Below are 12,352 nucleotides of genomic sequence, written 5' to 3'. Positions count from 1 at the left end.
GCTCAGTAATCGAATTAATGTAAACCCGATCAGTGGGCTGGAGTACAGCCAGGCGGCACAGAGAGGACTCCGCTACTGCACAGCATCACTTAAGGATCGATGTTTTGAAGATTGCATCAGTGTGAAACTGTCTGGTTTGCAGGCTTTTTTCTAAAAAATGCCTAAAGACGACAGTAAACAGGGATATCTGCAACACAATGAGAGCTAAGATATGACTCTTCCTCATATTTCTCTGTGCTTGGTTGCACCCTGAAGTTCTCCTCCTTAAGTTCTGGTTCCCGTACTTTAATTTTTTTCTGTAAAGCACCTTGTAACTTTTGAAAAGCTGCACAGAAAGGCCGCCCAACCTTTTGTATATTGTCACACTTGCCGATGCTACTGGATGCTGAATTTAAAGAATCTCTCTATATTTTTGAGACAACCATGCACAAACTCATTTTAAGATCACGTATAAGTGAGGTGAATTATAAGTTTAACTCCGGGAGGACAGCGTGCATCCCGGCAGGATGTGGTGGAGTTAATGGGATTCCCGACATAAATACCCAAACGTGAATTTTTGAAAGGGAGTGCAAGTCAATATAGAATCCTTTCGGCAGTACCCTCCAATTCTTCTCCTTGTTTTCTTGTTCCTGTACTTTCAGTTTTCAGGCTGCACAGAAAGAAAGTTTCATCACTTACTTTCAACACCATCTGATCTCCTCTTATAGGTTTGTTGTGGCAGCTGAATTCAGAAACCACACAAACCTTTTACATATTTTCATGTGCGCTGATGCAACTGGATGCTGAAGTTAGAGAATGTATCTGTGCTCTTGACACATCTTCTTAATCTTAGAGCCAAACAGGAAGGGAGGACAACGAGCATCCTGGGAGGACATGATAATGGGACTCCCAACCTGAATATCAACAGACAGACAAGACAACAGAGAATTTCTCTGCATTTTGGCAGCTCCCTGAAATTCTCCTCGTCCTTTCTCGTTCCTGGACTCGCAGTTCTTTTCCGAAGCGCCTTGCAAAACTTTCGAAAAAAGGCTGCACAGAAACAAAGTGTCATCACTTGCTCTCGATACCATCTGATCTCCTTTTATAGGTTTGATGTGGCAACTTAATTCAGAAACAACTTTTTCACATATTCCTATAACGGTACTTCAGTGCATGCAAATGCTACCACTGGATGCTGACTTTCCCTGAGGATCAGCGGAGCATCTATGTGTGGATACTTTTGACACGACCATGCAAAAATTAAACTCACAAACTGTTTTTAATCTCGGAGACAACCAGAAAAAGAGGAGGCCCTGCATCCTGAGTTGGAGGAGGTGGAGGCAATGGGATCACCAACATGAATATCAATCACTTTTACATTGGCCGTGGTAAGAGAGGACATGCAGGGGGATATGGGTGCTGTTTTTCTGTCCCACTGTGGTTTTCACCCCTCCCTGCAGTTCAGAACAGGAGCAGCTCATCCCAGATGCAGCTTCTCCGTGACAACGCTGCTCATCGTGGGAGCCTCATTTGCATATATATATATATATATATATATATATATATATATATATATACATATATATATATTCAAATGACATATATGTCTACTATGTGCAAAACCACTACTTTTCCATTTGAGCCAAGTAACACCAAGGCTAATTTCCCTTATTACACTATACATCATTTCCAAAATGACGTTTTTTTTTTGAAACATTTGTGAAAGTAATTATGATTTTATACCTCGATATTAAACAAGCTGCCAAATATCAGACTTCTCTTTAATCAGAGCAATTAAAGACAATCTGCGCAAATCAACAAGTCATTTGAAAATCTGAGCAAATCACAAAAAAAAAAATGTATCTCAAACAGAAATGAAAATAAGATATAATTTGATATAATTCTTTTTGCACCAGACAGAGTGGTCTTCAGGTTAGAACTTGGCAGAACTTTGACAACAAAGGTCACAGTCTATATTCTCAATCATCTCCCGTTTATATGTTTTTGCTAAGAAACAAGGCGTTGGCATAAAGTGATGGGCACTGTGATGTATTTTCACTATATACCTGTATATTTAAGGGCTTCCATCATAGAGGTCTGTGTCAGGTGTTGCAGGATTTCCCTGCGCTGTCTCACACTTATATATATATATATATATATATACATATATATATATATAATTTATCACAGATTGGGTGAAAAAAAAAAATCTTTACATTTGTTATGAAAACTGACTTGGTATCGATATATACACACGCACACACACAGGTCCAGATCGGAAGTATCGATATTTCTGGATCGATACGCACATCCCCAGCGTCTACTCAGGGTGATAAATGTTAGAGCAGACGCGGAGGTCACGGTCAGGGGGAGGCGTTACTTCCCCGCAGACGGACGGAGGCATAGCGGACTGGTGCTGCCGTGGCCCCCGCGGATGGACCGGTGCCAGGGCTAGCCTCCCTGCTCGGCTGCTAATTTAGCTCCCTTAGCTTAGCCCTGGCGCAGCTTGGAAAAGCGGCTCCAACTCCCGACAGCAACTTCCACGGTCTGGGCCAAAGTCAGCCCCCCACCACCGCCGCACGCACGCACGCACGCACACCGGACAGCCCGACTAGCGCGTAGCCTCTCCAGCTAGCGCAACCAGAACATTCCCCCCCTCCACCACCACCATCACCGCCGCCACCACCACCACCACCACCCCCGGCAGTAGCCCACGACCCCAGCAGTATGCATTGAAATAATACCACGCACCGGTTGTATGGGAATAACTAAGAGGGTGTCGCGTGCTTCCTACCTGCTGTAAAATGCAGTCGTCAACGCACTTGGCCGCCGCCGTGTCTGCTTGTTTAAAGTCTGTGATGTTGCGTTGCTAGACGTCAAGTCCAACTGCACTACAGTGGTTTCCAGGCTGGGGAAGCAAAATAAAGCCCAGCTGTCCTACTGTACGGGGCATGCACGCTGCTGAGAGCCGGCCGCTGAGTGAGGCTTTGGCGACACCTGCAGGCCGCACGGCACACAGCAGCCTGTACCAGGACCAGGAGTATCGTACTACCAGACTTCTTCTTTTATTTTTTTAAGATAAAATAAGTCTTTATTCACAGGCGTGTCTAGCTCATTTTTAGGTGTACACCATTGTTTAAATGTTCCCTTTTAAAAAATTCCCTGTTACTTACGTGATTTTTGTTTGTTGTCGCTCTATCTGCACAGACATGCACATTAATATTCTTATTATTCTTATAATATCATATGCACCCCTCTCCCTGCTGATATAACTTATGTTGATTTTGCTGTGATGTTATGTTCTGTGTACAAGCTACTGGACACTCAAAAATTAGGTACATTTGTTTTCCATGATGCACTTTGAGAAAAAAGTCAAAATTTCAATTACAATACAATTTTAAATTCTTAATATTAATTATTATTAAGGTGTTACCATACGCATACGGTAGCTACTGCCAGTTTATAGGTCTGCTTTCTACTTTTGTCGTTTTTTTCTTTAAGTATTGACTTTATTCTCAGAATGTCTACTTTTTTCCCCAAACCTCAATTTTATTCCCATAGTGCATGATGGAATAAAAATTACCTCCTCTATTTTTTTTTTTTTTTTTTTTTTTCTGATGGGTGGCCCTAAGATTCTTCCATATTATTTTATTCTATTCTGCTCGTCTGCAGGGTCTGTTCAGTCCAAAGGGAGAGACAAATGTTGCTTGTTGTCTCTTAGGCACGGTGGTCCATCTTTATTGACCTTCATATCTTTAAGTTTGTTTTATATTCATTGTCCCTACCTCATCTTCTCATTTAAATACGGTTATTTTTCTTTATCGTTTTTAAACCAAATGACAGCCCTGTGACACAGTAGTTTCACATAAAATCACCCCCAACTTTTATTTATCCCACAGTGGGATACGTAGTTAGCAGCAAAAGTGCAGAAACATCCAACACTCACACAAACAGTACACATATAAGTGGACTATGTATGGGGAAAACAAAGTGGATACAAATGTATATGTGCAGTGCTAGTATATGTTTTGCAGTTGTGTACAGGAATGAGGACTGAACATGTAACAGAATATTGCACTCATGTTGCTGTTGGTCTGCTGGGAGGTTCTCATAGGTCCTACAGGTCAGGATCAGACACGCAGCGGCAGCCCCACTTCAGTTTCCTCATGCCTTTTATATTCTCAAACTGTCCTGTAACAGCTATATCAGCTATATCTTGTACCTGCATCACCATCAGATTCTACATGTTTGCTTTTCCGTGTCTACCCGGCTCGCCTTAGGCAGGTGGGTCTGTCCATGAAAGCTGGGTTCTGCTCGAGGTTTCTCCCTGTTAAAAGGGAAAGTTTTTCCTTTCCATCGTCCCCTTCAGGTTTCCTTTGGAAGGTTCACACCTGATTTTGTAAATCGCCTGAGTGACAAATGGCGTAGTGGGTAGAGAAGAAGCTTTAGGATTGTAGGGGCCTCTGTGTCCATGGCTGAGGAGCTTTGACCAAACACCTAACTCCCAAAATCTCGGGGAATATTTGCTGTCAAGGCTTGATCTGAAAACTGAAGTTAAAGCAGATCTTGAGATTTAAAAGCCATTCTCACAATCTTAAATCCAAAAGCACTGAACAAACGTAAGCCTCAGGATGAGTCCTTAAGCGTCGCTGTAACCGTTTGCATGTTTTAACCGGGGCTCAGGTGATCTCCATTGTTCTCGTCTCCGGCCAAAGCAGCAGGTTTGTACGTTTCTTCTCCACTATGTGTTTAATTGTTAGTTTTAGTTACAGCCAAACCCAGATAATTAATTTCGTAAGTCACTCATATTTATGAAATAAAAATCCAGTGGTTTAAGGAGATTTGAAGGAGCCTGGCCTACGGGGAGTTACCATGGAAACACTGACCCGGTCAGTCTGTCAGAAACCCATTTACAGATCAAATGTATGTCACATATCCACAGGGGGCGCTGAATTGTGTGAATAAGTGATGAGAAATTAATATATTTATATTATAATAATGAAGCAGAAGCACATTATTAACATGTCACAATGTTCAAATTAACGAAATGATAGAAATTTGTTTCTGGATAAAAGCCCCGTTCCATTCCTCTCCAAGAGAATAAATAGATGGTAAACAGGAAGTGAAACAACATCTAGTTGGACATTGTTTTTTTTTTTATGCAACTCTCCCTCTGCAGGAAAAAAACTTACTCCAGCGCAAAGCTATTTATCACAAAACTTTATTTAAAAACGTGTACGGAGGACAAATATATTACATAATACATTTAGATCATGTGCAAATTGTGAATCAAAATGTGTAGGGATGGTCGTACTGAGGCTGCCTTCATATTAGAACCTGTTGCATGAGCAAAAACAAAACAACAACAACAAAAAAAAAAAAAAAGCTAAACCCTAGTGTTTTTCAAAGTGTTGTCACAATGTGCGGCATCCGACAGGTTAACAGACACATCCCTGATGAAGTTCACATACATTTCCCCAATGCGATGCAATGCCAGCTCCAACACCACCACCACCACCCCTCCCTCCCTCCCACACCTCCCCAACCCCCAAGCAATTTTGGCCATTTGCCTCAGAGCCAGAAGAAGAAACAGGGAGCTAATTTTCTGTGACTGGAACAGTGATTAACAACGTTTTTGCCATGGTAACCATACTGAGTAGGCCTGGCAAGCTGCCGAACAAAAGCCCCACCAGAGGAAACTCTTTTAGCATGTAATAACAATCATTAACCATCCTAATGTTGCTGCGAGCTGCCCCGATCATGACTAAATTAAGTACATCTGGACCGTTTTCGGAGCGAGTCTTGGAAGGTTGCTGGAAGTCAACACATGGCGCTCACAAAGGCCACTGCGCAGGTGGGCTCTGCATGTTGAGGAGCCATCTCCATAGAAACCACTCTAGTACAGAAGATTAGGGGGAAAAAATCTCACGAAATGTAGACGGGGCTAGAATATTCGTTTTAAGAAAAATTAAGCGACTCCGGGTAAACAGAATCTTTAAATCTCGTGGTCGTTCCACAATCAGGATTCAAGAGAAATGACTGGATCGGGGTTTTTTTTGTGTGTTTTTGTTTGAGACAAAAGGTTTCTTTTTCAGATTTCTATCATGTAACATGGAAAAAAAAAAAGAGAAAAAAAAGGCAGCACAATGTGGCTTTTCCAAAAAAAGAAAAAGCCCCGCAGCCATGTTACCAAACAAAAGACAAAGGCATTCCTGTGTGACCAACTCCAAGTAATCCCCAACGTATCTAAACTGGTACCGCTATTGTCTGACAGGAGCCGTGGCAACAACAAATCCTGCCTTGTGACATGACTCAGGGATAAAGCGAAATACCAAATCCAGAGTCAAGTGACAAAAATCATTAGCGCTCTGAAATGCCAGACTAATTGTGAGCCGGTCAGACGCAAATCATTCAGCTTCAGGCACAAACAGGCGCAGCAAATTTTTCACGGGCCAGCTGAGGACACCTGTGTCTCATTCAGAGGCAGATGGGTCTGTGCTGGCTGCAGAGACTCAGTCGGTTCCACATAATCGGCTACAGACCCCGTCTCCAAATATGACGACTAGAAAAGGGATTTAAATCAGCGGTTGCTTTTATTTGATCCACGGCCGTTTTTTTGCCTTTTCTTCTCTGCTGCTGCTGCTCTCATCTGTCCCTTGATGAATAGAAGAGAGGAGAGCATCCACCCAAAGCCAGGCGGCGGCGGCGGCAGCAGGAGGAGGTGGTGGTGGTGGTGGTGGCGTAGGAGGGCACATGGTGAATTCAAGGCAATGCCTCACCAGTCAGCTGAATAACAAGGCTTCCACTTGTTTCTGACTGGATGAGCAGCAAGCCGGCGTGTCTGCCTGCAGAACTGGGCTTGAACTGGACGGGTAGCTTCAGGTAGTGCTGGGATCTAATGAGTGCGGGAGAAGAGCAGCTGTTTAAAAATAGACAATTACACCGTATTCTTTTTAAGTGTTACGCCGAGATTACGTAACTCGTGCGCCAACACAAATACACTTGGTTTTAAACGCCTAACGCTGTACCAGGCATGACACAGACACAGACACACACACACACACAGACACACACAGACACGCACCCACATAGAAAAATAAATCTCATCTCTACTTAAACTCTGGTTCATGTAGAAGCGTTTTAGAAACACGACCAGAAATGGAGCGTCATGGGTTTGTGATGCAGGGTTTCTGCAGCGTTCACCAACACGTCCAGATGTTTAAACGCTAAGGTCATGAAATAGACAGACAGATCAAGCATAACATTATGACCACCTTCCTAATATTGTGTAGGTCTCCATTGTGCCTTCAAATCACTCATCAGAGAATGGACATGGGCCTTCTGAGGGATCAAAATGTTGTTAGTGGGACGTCTTTGGGTCCTAAGGGTTGAGGGGAGGGGCCTCTGTGGATCAACCCACAGATATTTGATCAGTTTGGGATCTAGAGACTTTGGAGGCCAGGTCAACACCTCGAGTTGTTGGTACATGTCTAAATAACATCCACATGAATGAGTGTCAGGTCCAAAAGTTTCCCAGCTTAACTATAAATTGTCATAAGATGGCTGATGTTATTTAAGTCTCCTGTCAGTGGTCATAATGTTGTGGCTCATTTGTGTAGTACAGGCTTGTATAGAAATACAACTTTAGGACTTGTATTGCAGTTATGTGCGGATGAATAGGCTGCTGGATGACACTACTCAACTACTTGTCCACCATGTTGCCACGCATCCTCTCAAATAAACGTAGGTAACCAAGTTATGGAAACGCGTCTCTATAGCAACACAAGTGGTCAAAAACCGGGGGGCCTGATCTGGTCTAGGTGGGTGCTACATGTCTAAGTAACATCCATGAATGAATGTCAGGTCCAAAGGTTTCCCAGCAGAACACTGAATTGTCACAAGGTGGTCAAAGTTGTTTCCTTCGCTTGTCTGTGGTCATAATGTTGTGGCTGATTGTTGTGTATATAAACGATAACCAATATGAGCATAATACTTTATTCATCTCTCTTTACTTCCAAGTGTTACATAAATAATTTGTCAATTAATATTAGCCGACTGTGCAACTGTTTAAAAACTAAATTCTTTATTGTTCAAGCAAACATGGCAACATTTGATTGTTCCATCTTTTTGAATGGAAGAATTTCTTCCTTTCTCATCTCGTGTTGTAATTTTCAGACATCACTTTGAGCCCTATGTAATTTCGAGACTTTATTTTTTTTTTATACGTTGTCTATTGTTAAATAGACCACACAGTCAATAATGAAAATAATCATTAGCTGCAGCCCTAATTGCTCCTAATAACATCATTAATTATTCATTCACCACCTGGATGTAGATAAGCAGCAGAAAACGAATGGAAGGATTAACCAATTAAAAAGTAAAACCCAGTTAACTGAAGGCCCGCGTATAAATTTTACATGAGGTCAGAGGAAAAACTGCACTAGGTATCTTCCAGTAGGGTTTAGCGTAGCGGCGCTTCATAACTAAACACGGTTTCACATGGGACATATGAGAAAGATTTAAAGACCTTTATAATTCAGAACCAGTTTGGGAACCGTTTAGGTTACTACCAGTTAACAGGACGACGGCGGATTTACTTCCCTCTAGTGTTTTATTTTATTTATTTATTCTTTCTAAGACGCTCCACGCCTTGCAGTGTTATTGATACTTTTCATTTATGTATAAAAGCCCTGCCTGTTAACATTAACCCCATTGTGTGATTGTCATGTACCAAGTAAAAACTCCCGACAAAAACTTGAATTATATAGAGAAAAAAAAAAAATGCCTTTATAGATGAAGCTTAAGACTTTCAATACCTTCTAAAAACCTGCAGATACTCTGATAATAGCCACATGCTGGGAACATCACACATCCACACAGAGCAGAGGCAGCTTCACTGCAGGCTGTGGTAACATTTGACATGCAAACATCACAACACATGAGGATGTGTGATGTTTGTAGAGGAAGTGTTTTTGCTTCATACCACTCTTGACACACATAGGGATGGGCACCAAATTGTAGCAGCTTCAACACGGTGACATTACATTTTTTAATTGGTGCACCTTTAGCCCTGTTGCTGCATGGATGGAAGGGAACCTTCAAAACGCCGACTTGAATTGCTGCGATCGATCGGGGTTTGACTGTACTTCACCTCAAAAGATGCAACAGGCAACAAGTGCTCGAAGGCGATATCGTGCAAGAAAGGCAACTCTTTGAATCTGGCTACACATAGCATTTATTTTTTTATTTTTTTTAAAAAAGCAGAAAAATGCACTGTGAGACCCCACGCCACAGTTTTTATTATGATAATTATGACAGTGTGTTTTGAATTTTATTTTATTTCTCAAAAAATAATCAAAAAATAATGTCCATTTTTGGACAAAGTTTGTAAGTTTTCTATTTTTTTTAAGCACCGTATCAGCTAAAACCTTAACGATACCCATCCCTACAGTTTTCCCTACCTGGAACAACACAGCTGGTACCGGTGGCCAGGCGGTCCTCCTGAGCCTTTTAGTGAGCAAACATCCAAACTCCTCGAGACCTCAGGTGTGAACCGTATATAGTAACATCGTCCCCCCCCCTGCATCTCACAGGACCTCCCACAGCGAGAAGTCACGATGGGGAGACGGCGTTACAGCTCACGTCTTAGTTATATCACTAAACATGTTTTGACCAAACAAGCTGCTTATTCTTTAATTCATACTTATGTGAAATCAAAAGGTGCGGTTACACAGACTTGAATATCCTGGTTATGATCAGGTTTTTTAATGTGTCACATTGCAGCGTTTGTGCATTTAAAAAATCATATCCATATTTTGGAAACACGGATAAGTCCTTATCCCAGTTTTTGAGAAACCTTAATATACTACATGGAGTTCTGGAGAATGTTTAACATCAACACAAATAATGGCAGCAGTTAAGGTTCAGCTCTCAAGTGATTGAATAAAAATTAAAAAAATCTATGACGCCAAATATCAAACTAAAGAAGACGCATCTAATCCAGCCATAACATTATGACCACCATCCAAATATTGTGTAGGTCTCCCTTGTGCCTCCCAAACAGTTGTGACTCAGCAGAGAATGGACATGGACTTTCTGAGGGTGTCCTGTGGTGTTAGGGTGGTGGGGTGGGGTTAAGGGGAGGGGCCTCTGTGGATCATCCCCACAGGTGCTTGATCAGTTTGGGATCTAGTGAATTTGGAGGCCAGGTCAACATCTTGTGCTGTTCTTCATGTGTTTTATGTGTGTGTGGCAGGTTGCATCTTACTAGGGATGGCTGCTGCCACCAAGAAGTGTCATTACTATGGGGGTGGGGGTGTCTGGTCTGGTCTGGTCTAGGTGGGTGCTACATGTCTAAGAAACACCCACATGAATGAATGCCTTGTTCAAATGTTTCCCGGCAGAACTCACAAGATGGTCAATGTTATTTACTTCTCTTGTCAGAGGTCATAATGTTATGGCTGATCGGTGTAAACTCCCGTTCATTCATTGAGTGTTGAAAGTGTAACACCTGTGCAACAGCACACACTAATCAGTTCCTGAGATACTATTGATCCGTCCTATTTCACTTCTCTTTGGTCACTGGGTTTCTTGACTTGTGCTGCTGGATCAATAACGTATTATCTTATCCTATCATTTGTCAGGTGCACAAGAATATGAATAATTAAATGCTCCTTTGTTCCCAAGAATAAACATATCCTCAGAGAAGAGAGGCAGGCAAGTCACTGAACACGACAAGTCATAACATCTCCGATTCCCGTTTCGCTCCCAGCTACAATCAGAAAGGCAGAATGGAGAGTTTCTCTTAGGGATAATGATGATTGGACTCACCTCAGGGAATATTTGGAATGCTTGATGTGGAAGGGCTCCCTAGGGTTTACAAATTTCAGCTGCAAGTCAATTAGAGAAGCCACACATCAAATCCATGCAAAGCACAGTAACACACGTTAGGAGTTTGTTATCACATTGGTTATTCGGTACATATGCACTGAGTCAGTCATGCGGTTTCTTTTATCAAGACACAGACGAGTAGGCTAGCATCTGCAAACTTAACTTTACGAACCTCTGCTAGAGATGACAAGGTCTCATCTCCAGAGGCAACTACAGAATTTATTTTTTATTTATTTTTTTTTTTTACTTCCTTTCTTGCTTTAACTCTGACAGCTTCTCTTTGGTAAAAAACAAAAAGATAGTGTTGCATATGTATATACTGCATTCGAGTTTCTGCTGCAGTAAGCAAGAAAATAAACAAACACTCCTTCCTATGTGTTATTGACAATAAAAAGTAGGCCTCACCTCATGTGTGTCGGATGAGTTGTTGCGGATGTTGACCTTCAGTGTGCTGGACTCACCCGCCCGTGTGGAGGGGAAGGTGTACACATCCTGCGGTGAATACACACCCCTTCGCACAGGCTCCTCGTGGCTTAAGATCACAAATAAGGACGGGAAGATGATAATTATAAAGAATTTAAGAGACAACTTGTTGACAGATAACAGAATACAAAGTCAAATTCTTAAGGAGAACACTTGAATTAACAAAAAACACGTGATTGAGTAGTTGGCTCAAAATGTACCAACTATAAATTCTTTTACTTAACATCAACATGCACACTCAATACTGCCGTGAGTGTTGATGTACAAAAGACACCAAATACAAGAACTTGTTTTATATGTATTATTACATTGCTTTTGTTTATTTCTTTTGCTTTTTTTTCCCTTTTCCATTTTCCATTGTTTCTGTGTTGTTTACATTTATATTTTTGTCTTATTTTGCACAAATCAATTGTGTGTAGTGAAATCATTTAAATTTTATACTTTTGACGATATCAGCGAAACTTGCCCTGCATTTACTTGGTATTGGATGGATACCAAAGTATCCCAGTATCGGCCACTCCGTTCCAAATTATTGATCTAGTCTTATTTAGCCATTAGCCACAGGTGAGCTAGGGCTGGAAGGAGGTCAAGTACACCGCATGCGCCTACGTCATCAACTTTATCACATTTATCGCAAGATGGCAAATTCTTACCGTGAGGATTATTTCTGGCGTTATACCATTTATACTATAAGTTATATAGAAGTGATCAATACAGCATCTCTGACATTGAGGTGAGCATTATCAGTTAATATCTGGAGTGTTCGCTAGTAATGATCCTACAACGTAAAACTCAAATTACTCTGGTGCATCTGCAAGCAGTTAAGGAGACTTAAAACCAGATAATCTGCACTGGACTTCTGTACAGAGGAAGGTCTCCTCATGAGGGGAGAATAGGAGAATAAATTGGCCAAAAATCTCTTGTAGTCTGAGCACAGCTTTAATACTGTGTGCCACATAATGTATTTATTACGTGAAATCATCATATAAATTCTAAAACA

The 12,352-nt window shown here is 41.5% G+C and overlaps 2 protein-coding genes across 4 annotated transcripts in view; both read right to left on the bottom strand.

The window, feature by feature from the left end:
• The window catches only part of LOC125016674 (low-density lipoprotein receptor class A domain-containing protein 4-like), a 232,025-nt gene extending 229,051 nt beyond the window's left edge, over positions 1-2,974 (bottom strand). Inside the window, exon 1 of one of the 2 annotated variants that reach the window (XM_047599309.1) lies at positions 2,774-2,974. The gene's annotated coding sequence lies outside the window, so the exon portion shown is untranslated. The remainder of the gene's footprint in view (positions 1-2,773) is intronic. The other variant, XM_047599307.1, reaches the window with a different exon arrangement.
• Positions 2,975-5,184: 2,210 nt separating this feature from the next.
• Positions 5,185-12,352, bottom strand: part of cep192 (centrosomal protein 192) — a 34,014-nt gene continuing 26,846 nt past the window's right edge. Inside the window, exons 50-52 of one of the 2 annotated variants that reach the window (XM_047599260.1) lie at positions 11,275-11,401; positions 10,810-10,868; positions 5,185-6,874 (exon numbers count right to left, since the gene is read on the bottom strand). In XM_047599260.1, coding sequence (XP_047455216.1) covers positions 6,742-6,874; positions 10,810-10,868; positions 11,275-11,401 — 319 coding nt within the window. In that variant the 3' untranslated portion in view covers positions 5,185-6,741. The remainder of the gene's footprint in view (positions 6,875-10,809; positions 10,869-11,274; positions 11,402-12,352) is intronic. The other variant, XM_047599261.1, reaches the window with a different exon arrangement.

This window comes from Mugil cephalus, chromosome 11 (genome assembly GCF_022458985.1).
Source record: "Mugil cephalus isolate CIBA_MC_2020 chromosome 11, CIBA_Mcephalus_1.1, whole genome shotgun sequence".
In the NCBI taxonomy this organism is placed as follows: domain Eukaryota; kingdom Metazoa; phylum Chordata; class Actinopteri; order Mugiliformes; family Mugilidae; genus Mugil; species Mugil cephalus.
Note: the sequence above shows the minus strand (reverse complement) of the source record. Positions and strands in the feature narration are given on the sequence as shown.